The sequence below is a fragment of the Entelurus aequoreus genome, linkage group LG25, assembly GCF_033978785.1.
Source record: "Entelurus aequoreus isolate RoL-2023_Sb linkage group LG25, RoL_Eaeq_v1.1, whole genome shotgun sequence".
NCBI lineage: Eukaryota > Metazoa > Chordata > Actinopteri > Syngnathiformes > Syngnathidae > Entelurus > Entelurus aequoreus.
Genome location: NC_084755.1, coordinates 30630967 through 30643334, shown reverse-complemented (window position 1 = coordinate 30643334; position 12368 = coordinate 30630967). Strand labels below are relative to the sequence as shown.

The 12368-nt window shown below is 40.4% G+C and overlaps 2 protein-coding genes across 9 annotated transcripts in view; one reads left to right on the top strand and one right to left on the bottom strand.

The window, feature by feature from the left end:
- Positions 1–12368, bottom strand: part of LOC133642635 (phosphoribosyl pyrophosphate synthase-associated protein 2) — a 327925-nt gene that overhangs the window by 55082 nt on the left and 260475 nt on the right. The window lies entirely within an intron of this gene.
- The window catches only part of caskin1 (CASK interacting protein 1), a 275600-nt gene continuing 264851 nt past the window's right edge, over positions 1620–12368 (top strand). For all 5 annotated transcript variants that reach the window (XM_062036952.1, XM_062036950.1, XM_062036951.1 and 2 more), the window contains exon 1: positions 1620–1862. In XM_062036952.1, the coding sequence (XP_061892936.1) occupies positions 1769–1862 (94 nt within the window). In that variant the 5' untranslated portion in view covers positions 1620–1768. The remainder of the gene's footprint in view (positions 1863–12368) is intronic.

The window sequence follows — 12368 nt, the reverse complement described above, 5'->3', positions numbered from 1 at the left end:
ATTATTATTTATTTTTGTTTAAATAGGGATGACATACATATGTTATTGTATAATTTAAGTTTGTGCGCGTGATTGACAGTCTAAGGCTTATGAGGCACATTTTTTATTTATTTTTTTATTTCAACTTAAAAACGTATGAGCCTATGCCTACAACATAGGCTATGTTTTATCTTTATTTTCCTGCCTGTCGTTGACAATGGAGATTGTCTGATATTTTGTCATGGCTGCAGATCAATCAATAAAGGTTCCTCTTTGTCGCAAAATTGTTCACTCTTTCACTGTGCACCCCGCCCTCGTCCCTATTTGAGCATTATAACGTTAACAAGTTAATATTCATTGAAATAAATTCAGAATTTTTTTTTTACCTAACGAAAATATAGGTCTAGTCTTTCTAAAACATGTTTTTAACTTCTTAAAAGCATCGTTCTGCTTGCTGCAACTGCGCACACAGAGTCTCCTGTCTTTAACAGGCATAAGCTTTCTAACCTCACTAATGCCTTGCATCGTCTATATTAGATATATAACAACGGGCGGATGGCGGGTGGGTGTGGTTTTGATAAAATGTTGGTTCGGGTGGATGGCGGGTGGATGACGACTTTTGTGATGCGGTTGCGGATGAAATAATTGCCTATCTGCGCATCTCTAATATATATATATATATATATATATATATATATATACATACATCCATTTTCTACCGCTTAATCCCTTCGGGGTCGCGGGGGGCGCTGGAGCCTATCTCAGCTACAATCGGGCGGAAGGCGGGGTACACCCTGGACAAGTCGCTACCTCATCGCAGATATATATATATATATATATATATATATATATATATATATATATATATATATATATATATATATATATATATATATATATATATATATATATATATATATATATATGAAATACTCGAGTTGGTGAATTCTAGCTGTAAATATACTCCTCCCCTCTTAACCACGCCCCCGCCCCAACCACACCTCCCGGAATCGGAGGTCTCAAGGTTGGCAAGTATGCTATAAATATAATCCTCCCCCTTAACCCCTCCCTCCCAATCTCCCGAATTCGGAGGTCTCAAGGTTGGCAAGTATGGCACCTGTCAATGTTTACTTCTGCATGCACATTAAATCAACCAAAAAAAAATCCTGACTTTGGAGCAATGTTCACGGACTTTAGTATTTGGATTTCCATATTGGGACCATGATTTCGGTCCTAACTTGTTCACCGGGTCCTCATATGGAAGGTACTTTTCCTTGTTGATGTCTCAAGAAGGGTGGCAATACAAGAACACACACACGCACACAAACACACACACACACACACCCTCTCTCTCTCTCTCTCTCTCTCTCTCACTACTCCTGCCCCCACGCGGGGGAAAATCATGAGCAAACCAGATCGCGCGCACGCGGCAAGCGATGGCCGCTGCAGCCTCGGCTCTTGTTTACGACAGCGCCGCTTGACACGGACCCACGCGCGCGCTTTCCCCCCCCCACTCCCCCTCGCTCCCGCGATATTGCGCAATAGGTGACGTTTCGCGCGCAGGGCAACCTTGTTCTGGAACGTCAAGGATAAAGACACTGCCTCCTCCTCCTCCTCCTCCTCCTCCATTAGGGCGCGAAGGAGCGGCCCGAGTCGCCCCCCCGGTATCGGCCGCGGTGCTGCAGCGAGCCGAGGAGCCGAGAGAAAGCAGCGGCGGGAGGAGGACTCTCCGCCCGGGGGGAGGCCGGGCTCAGGGATGTTGCGGGAGTAGGACGGCTCAGAGCGGAAGATGGGCAAGGACCAGGAGCTGCTGCAGGCGGTGAAGACCGAGGACCTGCTCACCGTGCAGAAGCTGCTGCAGAGGCCCCGGCCAGGGAAAGCAAGTAAGGCGTTCTTAGAACCACAATGCAGCTCATATAGACAACATTGCATATCGCTGCTGTGCTATGGGGGGTGCATGCATGATGCATCCCAGTGGTGTGCATGGAGACTATCAGGACTGTGAATGCAATGCAGCAGAAAGGGGGTGGGTTGCTGGCTGGGTGAGGGGGAGGAGGAGGAGGGGAGACATGTGATTTGTTTCACTCTGCCTCACAAATTACAATCTATAGCCCAGTGTTTTGCACACTGGTATTTGCACATCAATAATTATAATCTGCAAATAATGTGCCGTTGTCTAGTGCAGTGTTTTTCAACCACTGTGCCGTGAGATACAGTCTGGTGTGCCGTGAGAGATGATCTAATTTCACCTATTTGGGTTAAAAATATTTTTTGCAAACCAGTAATAATAGTCTGCAAATGATGTGTTGTTGTTGAGTGTCGGTGCTGTCTAGAGCTCGGCAGAGTAACCATGTAAAACTCTTCCTTATCAGTAGGTGGCAGCCGGGAGGCTTTGTAGATGTCGGAAACAGTGGGAGGCAGCGTGCAGGCAAAAAGGTGTATAATGCTTAAACCAAGAATAAACAAAAAGGTGAGTGCCCCAAAGAAAAGGCATTGAAGCTTAGGGAAGGCTATGCAGAACGAAATTAAAACTGAACTGGCTACAAAGTAAACAAAAACAGAATGCTGGACGACAGCAAAGACTTACTGTGGAGTAAAGACGGCGTCCACAAGGTACATCCGAACATGACATGACAATCAACAATGTCGCCACAAAGAAGGATAAAAAACAACTTAAATAGTCTTGATTGCTAAAACAAAGCAGGTGCGGGGAATATCGCTCAAAGGAAGACATGAAACTGCTACAGGAAAATACCAACAAAACAGGAAAAAGCCACTAAAATAGGAGCGCAAGACAAGAAATAAAACACTACACACAGGAAAACAGCAAAAAACTCAAAATAAGTCACAGCGTGATGTGACAGGTGGTGACAGTACACCTACTTTGAGACAAGAGCTATATTGATGCATGCTTGGTTATGCTTTAAAGTCATATCCAACAATTGCGACAACAACTTTTTACTGTCAACTGAGTTTCGTTTTTTAATGATTTCTGCTGGTGGTGTGCCTTCGGAACACAAAAAATGTGCCTTGGCTCAAAAAAGGGTTGAAAAATATTGGTCTAGTGTCTGTGCTGTGTAGAGCTCGGCAGGGTAACCATGTAATACTCCAGATCAGTAGGTGGCAGCAGGTAGTTCATTGCTTTGTAGAAGTCGGAACGCGTCGAGGATGGTTCGTCGTGATCCCAATATGCAGAGCACAGCGGGAGGCAGCGTGCAGGTAAAAAGGTATGTTGCGCTTAAACCAAAAATGAACAAAAGGCAAGTCCCGCTAGGAAAAGGCACTGAAGCATAGGGAAGGCTATGCAAAACGACAGTAAAACTGAACTGGCTACAAAGTAAACAAAAACAGAATGCTGGATGACAGCAAAGACTTACTGTGTGACAATCAACAATGTACCCACAAAGAAGGATAGCCTCCACACAACTGAAATAGTCTTGTTTGCCAATACAAAGCAGGTCAGGCAATAGCGCTCAAAGGAAGGCGTGAAGCTGCTACAGGAAAACACCAACAAAACAGGAAGAGCCACCAAAATAACAGCGCAAGACAGGAGCTAAAGCACTACACTACAGGAAAACAACAACAAACTAAAAAAAAAAGACTGGTGGAGTTTCATTTTTTAACGTTTCTGCTGGTGGTGTGCCTTAGTATTTTTTCAATGAAGAAAATGTGCCTTCGCTCAAAAAGGTTGAAAAACACTATATAAGACCTGGGCAAATTAAGGCCCGGGGGCCACATGCGGCCCGTTAAGCTTTTCAATCTGGCCCGCCAGACATTCACAAATCTTTTTTTTAGATCTTTAAGATGGCAAGTGTAGCTGCCATTATGATGTGCAGTCATGTTTTGTAATGACCATAAGTCTTGAACTATACAAAGTATTTCAATGGTTGGAATCAGCGCTTTTGGATGATATACCAGTTACTATGGTAATCTAATTAGTTACTATTTTAATCTACGTCACAGCAGCTCAGACGAGGCACCAAGCAGTGTGGGTGGGAAGCGTTTCCACAGACGCGGAAGAAGATTTTCACAACAAAGTTCTAAAGCTTAGTGATGTATCAGACTGTAGGTGGGTTTATTTTGTACCCTTCGCGTTCACTTTTCACTGTTTGTTGCATTTTTGTCGCGTTTCACTCGATTGTAAAATATGTCGATGGAAAGGGGGTGTGACGTTCATATTTTGTCAATATTCAGTGTTTTATCGTTCATAGAAAAATGTAAAATTCCATTCCGTTTTTTAAGGCGGTCTGTCATAACGTTTTTAGCATTCAATCAGACATTATTGTGAGGTTTTGTATTAGTGTCCCTAAAAATAGATATACCGGCCCCCAGACACATTTGTTTCTCTAAATGTGGCCCCCGAGTCAAAATAATTGCCTAGGCCTGGGCTATAGGTTTGTCATGCCATTGCAGGAGGGAAAACCCCCCTTTTTTTTTTTTTTGCTTCCATCAGGCGCCGGAGCACTTTAGCATCCGGCTATATTCCACTTGCACATCCCACTCTAATGTGTGGGCAACAGAGTGGAGCGAGAGTCAGAAATCTGTGGAGGCTATAGCAGAGGCCTTAAGGATATGGTGTTGGCGTGTATAGGACCGCAATCACTTTATGCCAGTGTTTTTCAACCTTTTTTGAGCCGAGGCACATTTTTTTCATTGAAAAAAATCCAGGGGCACACCACCAGCAGAATATGTTGAAAACGAAACTCAATAGTCCAGGGGTGTCCAAACTTTTTCCACTGAGGGCCGCACATTGAAAAATCAAAGCTGGCAGGGGCCATTTGGATATTTTTTATTTTAAAAACCAATACAATATATGTATAAAAAATATACATTTAGGCTTCCACTCAGGCTTGATCCCGGGGACCCCAACCAAAGGGTTTTGGTCCAAAAAATATAAAAAATGTGTCATTATTCAGTATTATTATTTGTGTTATTATTCAAGTTTTTAAATCTCTAGATCAACATTAGGTCTATCCGTCAATATAACATTTTTTAAAGATTTAAATTGTATGCTCTTTTTGTCAAAGAAAACCCTTTTTTTTTAATGAAAAAAAACACAAAATATGCAATATTTTCACCCAATAAAATTTTTAAGTGGGATATTTGAGATTATATAATAATTGGAGCCTTAAAAAGGTCAATAACTCATAACACCATTGATTTTAATTCATTATTATTTTTTGAGCAATGACACTTAAAAACTATTCACACTAAAATTGTAGGGGTTCCAAAAGGGTCCTACTCATTAAAGTGTTAAAAATTAAATTATATATATATATTTTTTTACTGTTTACTTTTAACACAATAATCTCGAGATCAACTTCAGATCTATCTGTCAATTGTAAGTTTTATTGTTGTTTATGTTTTTTGTTTGTTCGTTTTAGGCCCTTCTTTAAAAAAAACAGCTGGTTTTTTTACATGGCAAACACAAAACATGCAACATTTTCCCCAAAAAATATCTACAAATATTTAATGTGACGTAATTGGAGCCTTGAATAGGTTAATAATTCATAATGACATTGATTTTGATTCATTATTATTTTTTAAAGAAAGAAACAGCCTACATGGCAGCTTTGTGTGATTAGAGTAAACATTGCTACATTTTCTTGTTACATATCACCTGTTTGCTATTAAAATACCACTTTTAATGTTTTTAATTTTTTTCAATCGTATTTTTAAAATGTGGCGTGGGGCCGTTAAAAAATGACCTGCGGGCCGCAAATGGCCGCACTTTGGACACCCCTGCAATAGTCTATATCAGGGGTGTCAAACGTGCGGCCTGCAGGCCGGATAAGGCCCGCAAATAAATAAATGATAAATGGGTTATACTTGTGTAGCGCTTTTATACCTTCAAGGTACTCAAAGCGCTTTGACAGTATTTCCACATTCACCCATTCACACACCCATTCACACACTGATGGAGGGAGTTGCCATGCAAGGCGCTAACCAGCAGCCATCAGGAGCAAGGGTGAAGTGTCTTGCCCAAGGACACAACGGACGTGACTAGGATGGTAGAAGGTGGGGATTGAACCCCAGTAACCAGCAACCCTCCGATTGCTGGCACGGCCACTCTACCAACTTCGCCACGCCGCCCCAAACAGGTTTTATCCAGCCCTCGTGATGAGTTTGCCAAGTATACAAATGATCTGCTTTTTTTTTTATTTTAACGAAAGAAACTGCTGTTCTAAATGTGTCCACTGGATGTCACAATAGCAATTCTGTTAGGCAAGCAAAAGGTTTATGCCGGGGCCAAGCAAGAGGTACACAGTAAAGGGAGACTGTGGCTCCTCCTCCTCGACCAACATGAAACTTAAAACCTGCCGTTTTATTTAATCTGCTTCGAACACATCGTTATTCGGCACCCTCGTTGCCCCAAGATGTTTCTGTCAAACACGAGAAAAGTGAACTTAACCCTTTTGAATAGTTTTTACCTCCGTTTCTTACGGTTTGTTGAGTTAGCACTGGATTGATACGTGGACACGAAAAGGAGGTATTTGATACCTAGAAGAGTTTACATGTTGTGTTTTTTGTTCGATCTCAAAAAGACTGTGATTTAAAGTTGAATCCTGGCTCTGTAGATACACTAAGACAAAGTCTAAACTCATTGCGTTTTTGAAGCCACACCAATTTCCTCAGAATTTTCAACAAATTTGAAGTGTTTTGTCCAGAGGATTTGTAAGTTTTTAGAATGTGCTTGTTCTATTTTTGGCCAAAGTGAAACAAAGAAAAGACCTGGAGTTGTCTTTATTTTTAAGTTATCATGCCATGATTTTACCATTACGGCCCATTTGGGAATAGATTTTCGTCCACGGGGCCCCTGAGCTAAAATGAGTTTGACACCCCTGGTCTATATTGACAATATAAAGTTGCTCTCGTCAAATACCTGACCCAATTTTTTCGATATGAATTCAAACTAACCGATGTACGTACCGAACCGAAATTTTTGTGTACCGTTACACTCCTAGTATATATATTGTATACACGCATACACCTTGGCCCCCCAGGCACATTTTTTTTCTCAATGTGGCCCCGCGAGTCAAAATATTTGCCCAGCTCTGCATTAAACCATATCCGATTGTATTAACAAACCGCAAAGTATGTGAAAATGCCGTCTAAACATCTGAAAATGCCACAAAGTCAGTCGGCCGTTGTGAATATCTTCGGCAATTTCCGTAGATTCTACGCCACTTTAGTTAACGCTCATGCACTCTGACAGGCTAGTCGACATTCACATCCTGAGATAGAGAAAAATGTGTTAGTTGCGGCAACTTTTTTTTTTAACTCTTTTTGAGGAGTGCGATTAAATCTTCATCTAAACGGGATTATGTGAGCGTCCTGTCGGTCGGCATCCCAGCGAGAGTGGAAATATTACATGAAGTGTTTGTTTCATTATGGTTAGTTTGTATTTAAGCAAAGCTATGCTGTTTTGTTCAGATAGCTTAGCATATATTGACCTAAAATATCTTTGAATGGTTCTGGCTAGAGATGTCCAATAATGGCTTTTATTCCAATATCGTCCAACTCTTTATTACCGATACCGATATCAACCGATACCGATATATACAGTTGTGGAATTAACACATTATTATGCCTAATTTTGTTGTGATGCCCCGCTGGATGCATTAAACAATGTAACAAGGTTTTCCAAAATAAGAGAACAACTTCAACTCAAGTTATGGAAAAAAGTGCCAACATGGCACTGCCATATTTATTATTTAAGTCTCAAAGTGCATTATTTTTTTTTAACAAGCCTCAAAACAGCAGCTTGATAGATAGATAGATAGATAGATAGATAGATAGATAGATAGATAGATAGATAGATAGATAGATAGATAGATAGATAGATAGATAGATAGATAGATAGATAGATAGATAGATAGGTCTTTATTGTCATTGCACAAGTACAACGAAACTCGGGAATTTGGGACATGCTCTCCCTGAGAGAGCATGAGGAGGTTGAGGGGGGGCGGGGTTGAGGTGGGGGTGGGGGGTAGGGGGGGTGTATATTGTAGCGTCCCGGAAGAGTTAGTGCTGCAAGGGGTTCTGGGTATTTGTTCTGTTGTGTTTATGTTGTGTTACGGTGCGGATGTTCTCCCCAAATGTGTTTGTCATTCTTGTTTGGTGTGGGTTCACAGTGTGGCGCATATTTGTAACAGTGTTAAAGTTGTTTATACGGACACCCTCAGTGTGACCTGTATGGCTGTTGATCAAGTATGCTTTGCATTCACTTGTGAGTGTGTGAAAAGCCGTAGATTTTATGTGACTGGGCCGGCACGCAAAGGCAGTGCCTTTAAGGTTTATTTGCGCTCTGTACTTCTTCCTACGTCCGTGTACACATTTTAAAAAGGCATAAATGTTACTTTTTGAAATCGATACCGATAATTTTGAAACAGATACCGATAATTTCCGATATTACATTTTAAAGCATTTATTGGCCGATAATATCGGCAGTCCGATATTATCGGACATCCCTAGTTCAGGCATCTTTAATGTGCAAATTGCATCAATCTTTTTCTGTACATTATGACATTCCTGATTAGAGATGCAAAAATGATTCCATTAAATCTTTTGATTTGATTAGAAAAAAGCTTTGATTTATATTGTGTTGCTGATATTAATTGTTTAATGAGTGTAACTGATAAAAAACTGTTACAATCCAAACTGCATGGATGTACAGTCGTGGTCAAAAGTTTACATACACTTGATAAAGAACACAATGTCATGGCTCAGTTGAGTTTTCAATAATTTCTACAACTCTTATCTTTTTGTGATAGAGTGATTGGAGCACATACTTGTTGGTCACAAAAAACATTCATGAAGTTTGGTTCTTTTATGAATTTATTATGGGTCTACTGAAAATGTGAGCAAATCTGCTGGGTCAAAAGTATACATAAAACAATGTTAATATTTGCTTACATGTCCCTTGGCAAGTTTCACTGCAATAAGGCGCTTTTGGTAGCCATCCACAAGCTTCTGGTTGAACTTTTGACCACTCCTCTTGACAAAATTGGTGCACTTCAGCTAAATTTGTTGGTTTTCTGACATGGACTTGTTTCTTCAACATTGTCCACACGTTTAAGTCAGGACTTTGGGAAGGCCATTCTAAAACCTTAATTCTAGCCTGATTTAGCCATTCCTTTACCACTTTTGACGTGTGTTTGGGGTCATTGTCCTGTTGGAACACCCAACTGCGCCCAAGACCCAACCTCCGGGCTGATGATTTTAGGTTGTCCTGAAGAATTTGGAGGTAATCCTCCTTTTTCATTGTCCCATTTATTCTCTGTAAAGCACCAGTTCCATTGGCAGCAAAACAGGCCCAAAGCATAATACTACCACCACCCTGCTTGATGGTAGGCTTGGTGTTCCTGGGATTTAAGGCCTCACTTTTGCTCCTCCAAACATATTGCTGGGTATTGTGGCCAAACAGCTCAATTTTTGTTTCATCTGATCACAGAGCTTTCCTCCAGAAGGTCTAATCTTTGTCCATGTGATGATGTGATGTAAAACTTTTGACGACGACTGTATGTGCAAGGGTTGTTTTTTACTTAATTGCTTTAATGCACACATGCTAAACGTGCCATTTCAATGTTGATAATGTGCAGATAATGTGTATTAGAAGGTTATGTCAAGCAGAAAAACTGTGGTTTATTTCAACTATTTTACTTAAAAAGGGTATTTTATCCGATTACTCTATTAATCAGAAAAACTAATCAATTACTAAAACAATCAATAGCTGCAGCCATACTCCTGATTTTGAGGGACATCTCAAGCAAATTATGCTGCTGCACATGATGGAGCAAATACCTGCGACTTGAGCATGTATGACGAAAAAGTGCTTGGAAAACAACAATGCGATTAATTAATGGGACTTACTTGGTGTCACTTGCACTCATTGGGTGGCATTTCTGTTATTGTTGCTACACGCTGTGATGTATTAACCATCGTACTGGAAAAAAAGAGGGGTTATCACGGAATTAAAACGGAGAATATCCTCTCTGACTGAGCCACTCATTCATAACAAAAGATTATTACGGCTAATTGGGCGCCTGCATAATGGATGAACTGTGTAGCGTAGAGATTCTGATGCCGTTTTTTGCGAGTTCACATTTTTATGTCCAGTCTGGGTTGTGCAAATCTGAAGTTGGCTTTGCCAAAGCCAAACAAGTTAATACGACGTTATAGAACTAACCAATACTACGGTATTTTGTTGCATGAGGTACAAGTACTGCGCTATCGTGTAGGTTTTGATGGCAGAATATCCTCAAAACTAAAGAGCGGAGTTTGAATGCACGGTGGAACCTCGATGGGCGAACTATTGTCACGATAGGTCATGATTGCTGGCGGCATGGCCCTAAAATGCAGAGATGGTAGGCAAAGTGCCAAAAAGAAGGTCTTCTAATCCGGACTAGGCAGGCACAACTCCACAGGCCCACCATTAAGATTAGTCAATGAAGCAGTGTTGCTTAGTGATTAGGGACAGCTAAGCTACCTAATCACTAATCAAGAGCAAGTGAGGAGAAGCAGCGCAAGGTTAAAGTGGCTGATAAAGAGGGCGGACAGGAAGTGGAACAGGAAATATTGGCAAAAACAGAACAAAAAAAAAATACAACCAGTCATGAACGACCATGACAACTTAATTGGTTCTTGAACAATTAGTAAATAGAAACGTTCAGATATTGAAGCAAATATCCCCGTAAGAAACAACTTAAAAATGAACAATGAGTTCTGGCCTGGACAAAAGTCCATATTTTAGCAAAGGTTTGTACACTTTGGGCACAATATAAGAGTACTGTAGCAAACCAAAATGACAAGGGAGTGATGGATCAACTATTTAATAACAAAGGCAAAAGAACAAAATGTCCTCCTCCTATTCAGCTGCTCTGCCGACACGCACACACTGTCCTTGAATGCCATTGTTTACTCGCGGTGAAGGAAGCCAACAAGCTCATAGTTGTCATTGCTAACGGAGTGGACTTTACTAGCTAAACTGTCCTCATTTGCGGATGCCCTGCCGACACGTACACACGCTTCACTTGCCTTGTGATGCACTCACAGTTTGAAATCGCAAAACTCCTTAACCTTAACAGCCAGCTACAATGACGAGGAATAAAAATAAAATCCACTTGACATTGTTGGTTGTTAATAATAATAATAATAATAATAATATATTTTATTTGTAAAAAGCACTTTACTTGAGTAAACAACCTCAAAGTGTTACAGTGTATTAAAATAAATAAAAATAAAAAGATAATAAAAAATAAATAAAAATAAAAACTAGAACAGCCAAATAGCTAAAACTAGTATGCATATATATAAAAAAAGGCATTTTTAAAAAGAAGGATTTTTAAGCCTTTTTTAAAAGCATCCACAGTCTGTGGTGCCCTCAGGTGGTCAGGGAGAGCGTTCCACAGACTGGGAGCGGCGGAGCAGAAAGCCTGGTCTCCCATTGTTCGTAGCTTTGTCCTCGGAGGTTCCACAACATTCCGTGCAGTGGAAGGGTGGGGGCAGTGTCGACAACGCTGTGTATACTTCCCGAATGTTTAAACCACACATTGCTTATCCATTGCTTTTTTTGGACTCATATTGAGCTAGCAAAACTAGAAAAAATGTGTAAAAAGGCTAAAAAAACACCAAAAAATCATGCTAAGTAGCACTTAGCACTAGATTCCTCTTTGGGTTGGTTAAGATTCTGGACAAACGATACGGCTACCGTTTTTTTTGTTTTGTTCTAGTTGACCGTCGTAATTATGACACGCTGTCACATTCCTTTCAAGTACGGCTGCTACGCATAAAAAAAGACATGAGTAGATGACATTCATCTTGGAGTAATCACAAATAAAGGAGCAACCACACCACAGTTTGTAACACAACAATATTTCCCCCTCAAAAGTCCTAAGGCTAATAAGAGCTAGTGTCAGTTTGAATTGAATGTGCTTCACTCAGGACCGCGTTTCATCAACCGTCCGCAGAGCGATCCAGTAATCCACAGGTCGATATTAAACCGCTGAAAATTGTGAAAGATTTAAGAAATCACTGGGTCTTTTTATCCACATAGTAGCTGTCAACACTCAATATGGCCTCCGGTCCGTCACTCAAATACGTTTGTGCGCAACATAAACACAAATAATTCCTATTGTTACAAAATGCACACCCACCTAACATCATAATTGATAGTATTGATGTATATGATAAATCATGTCGGGTCTGCACATGACTGTCATACATAAATATTTCCAGCTGATAGTAAAATAAAATAAATAGAAACACAGTGATGGATCTATGTGATCTTTACAAGATGATGATGTAACCACTGCATTGCACCTTGCACTGCACACATAAGACTTAAAAAGCAGGTGTTGATAAACGACTTAACTGCTGTGAGATGTTAC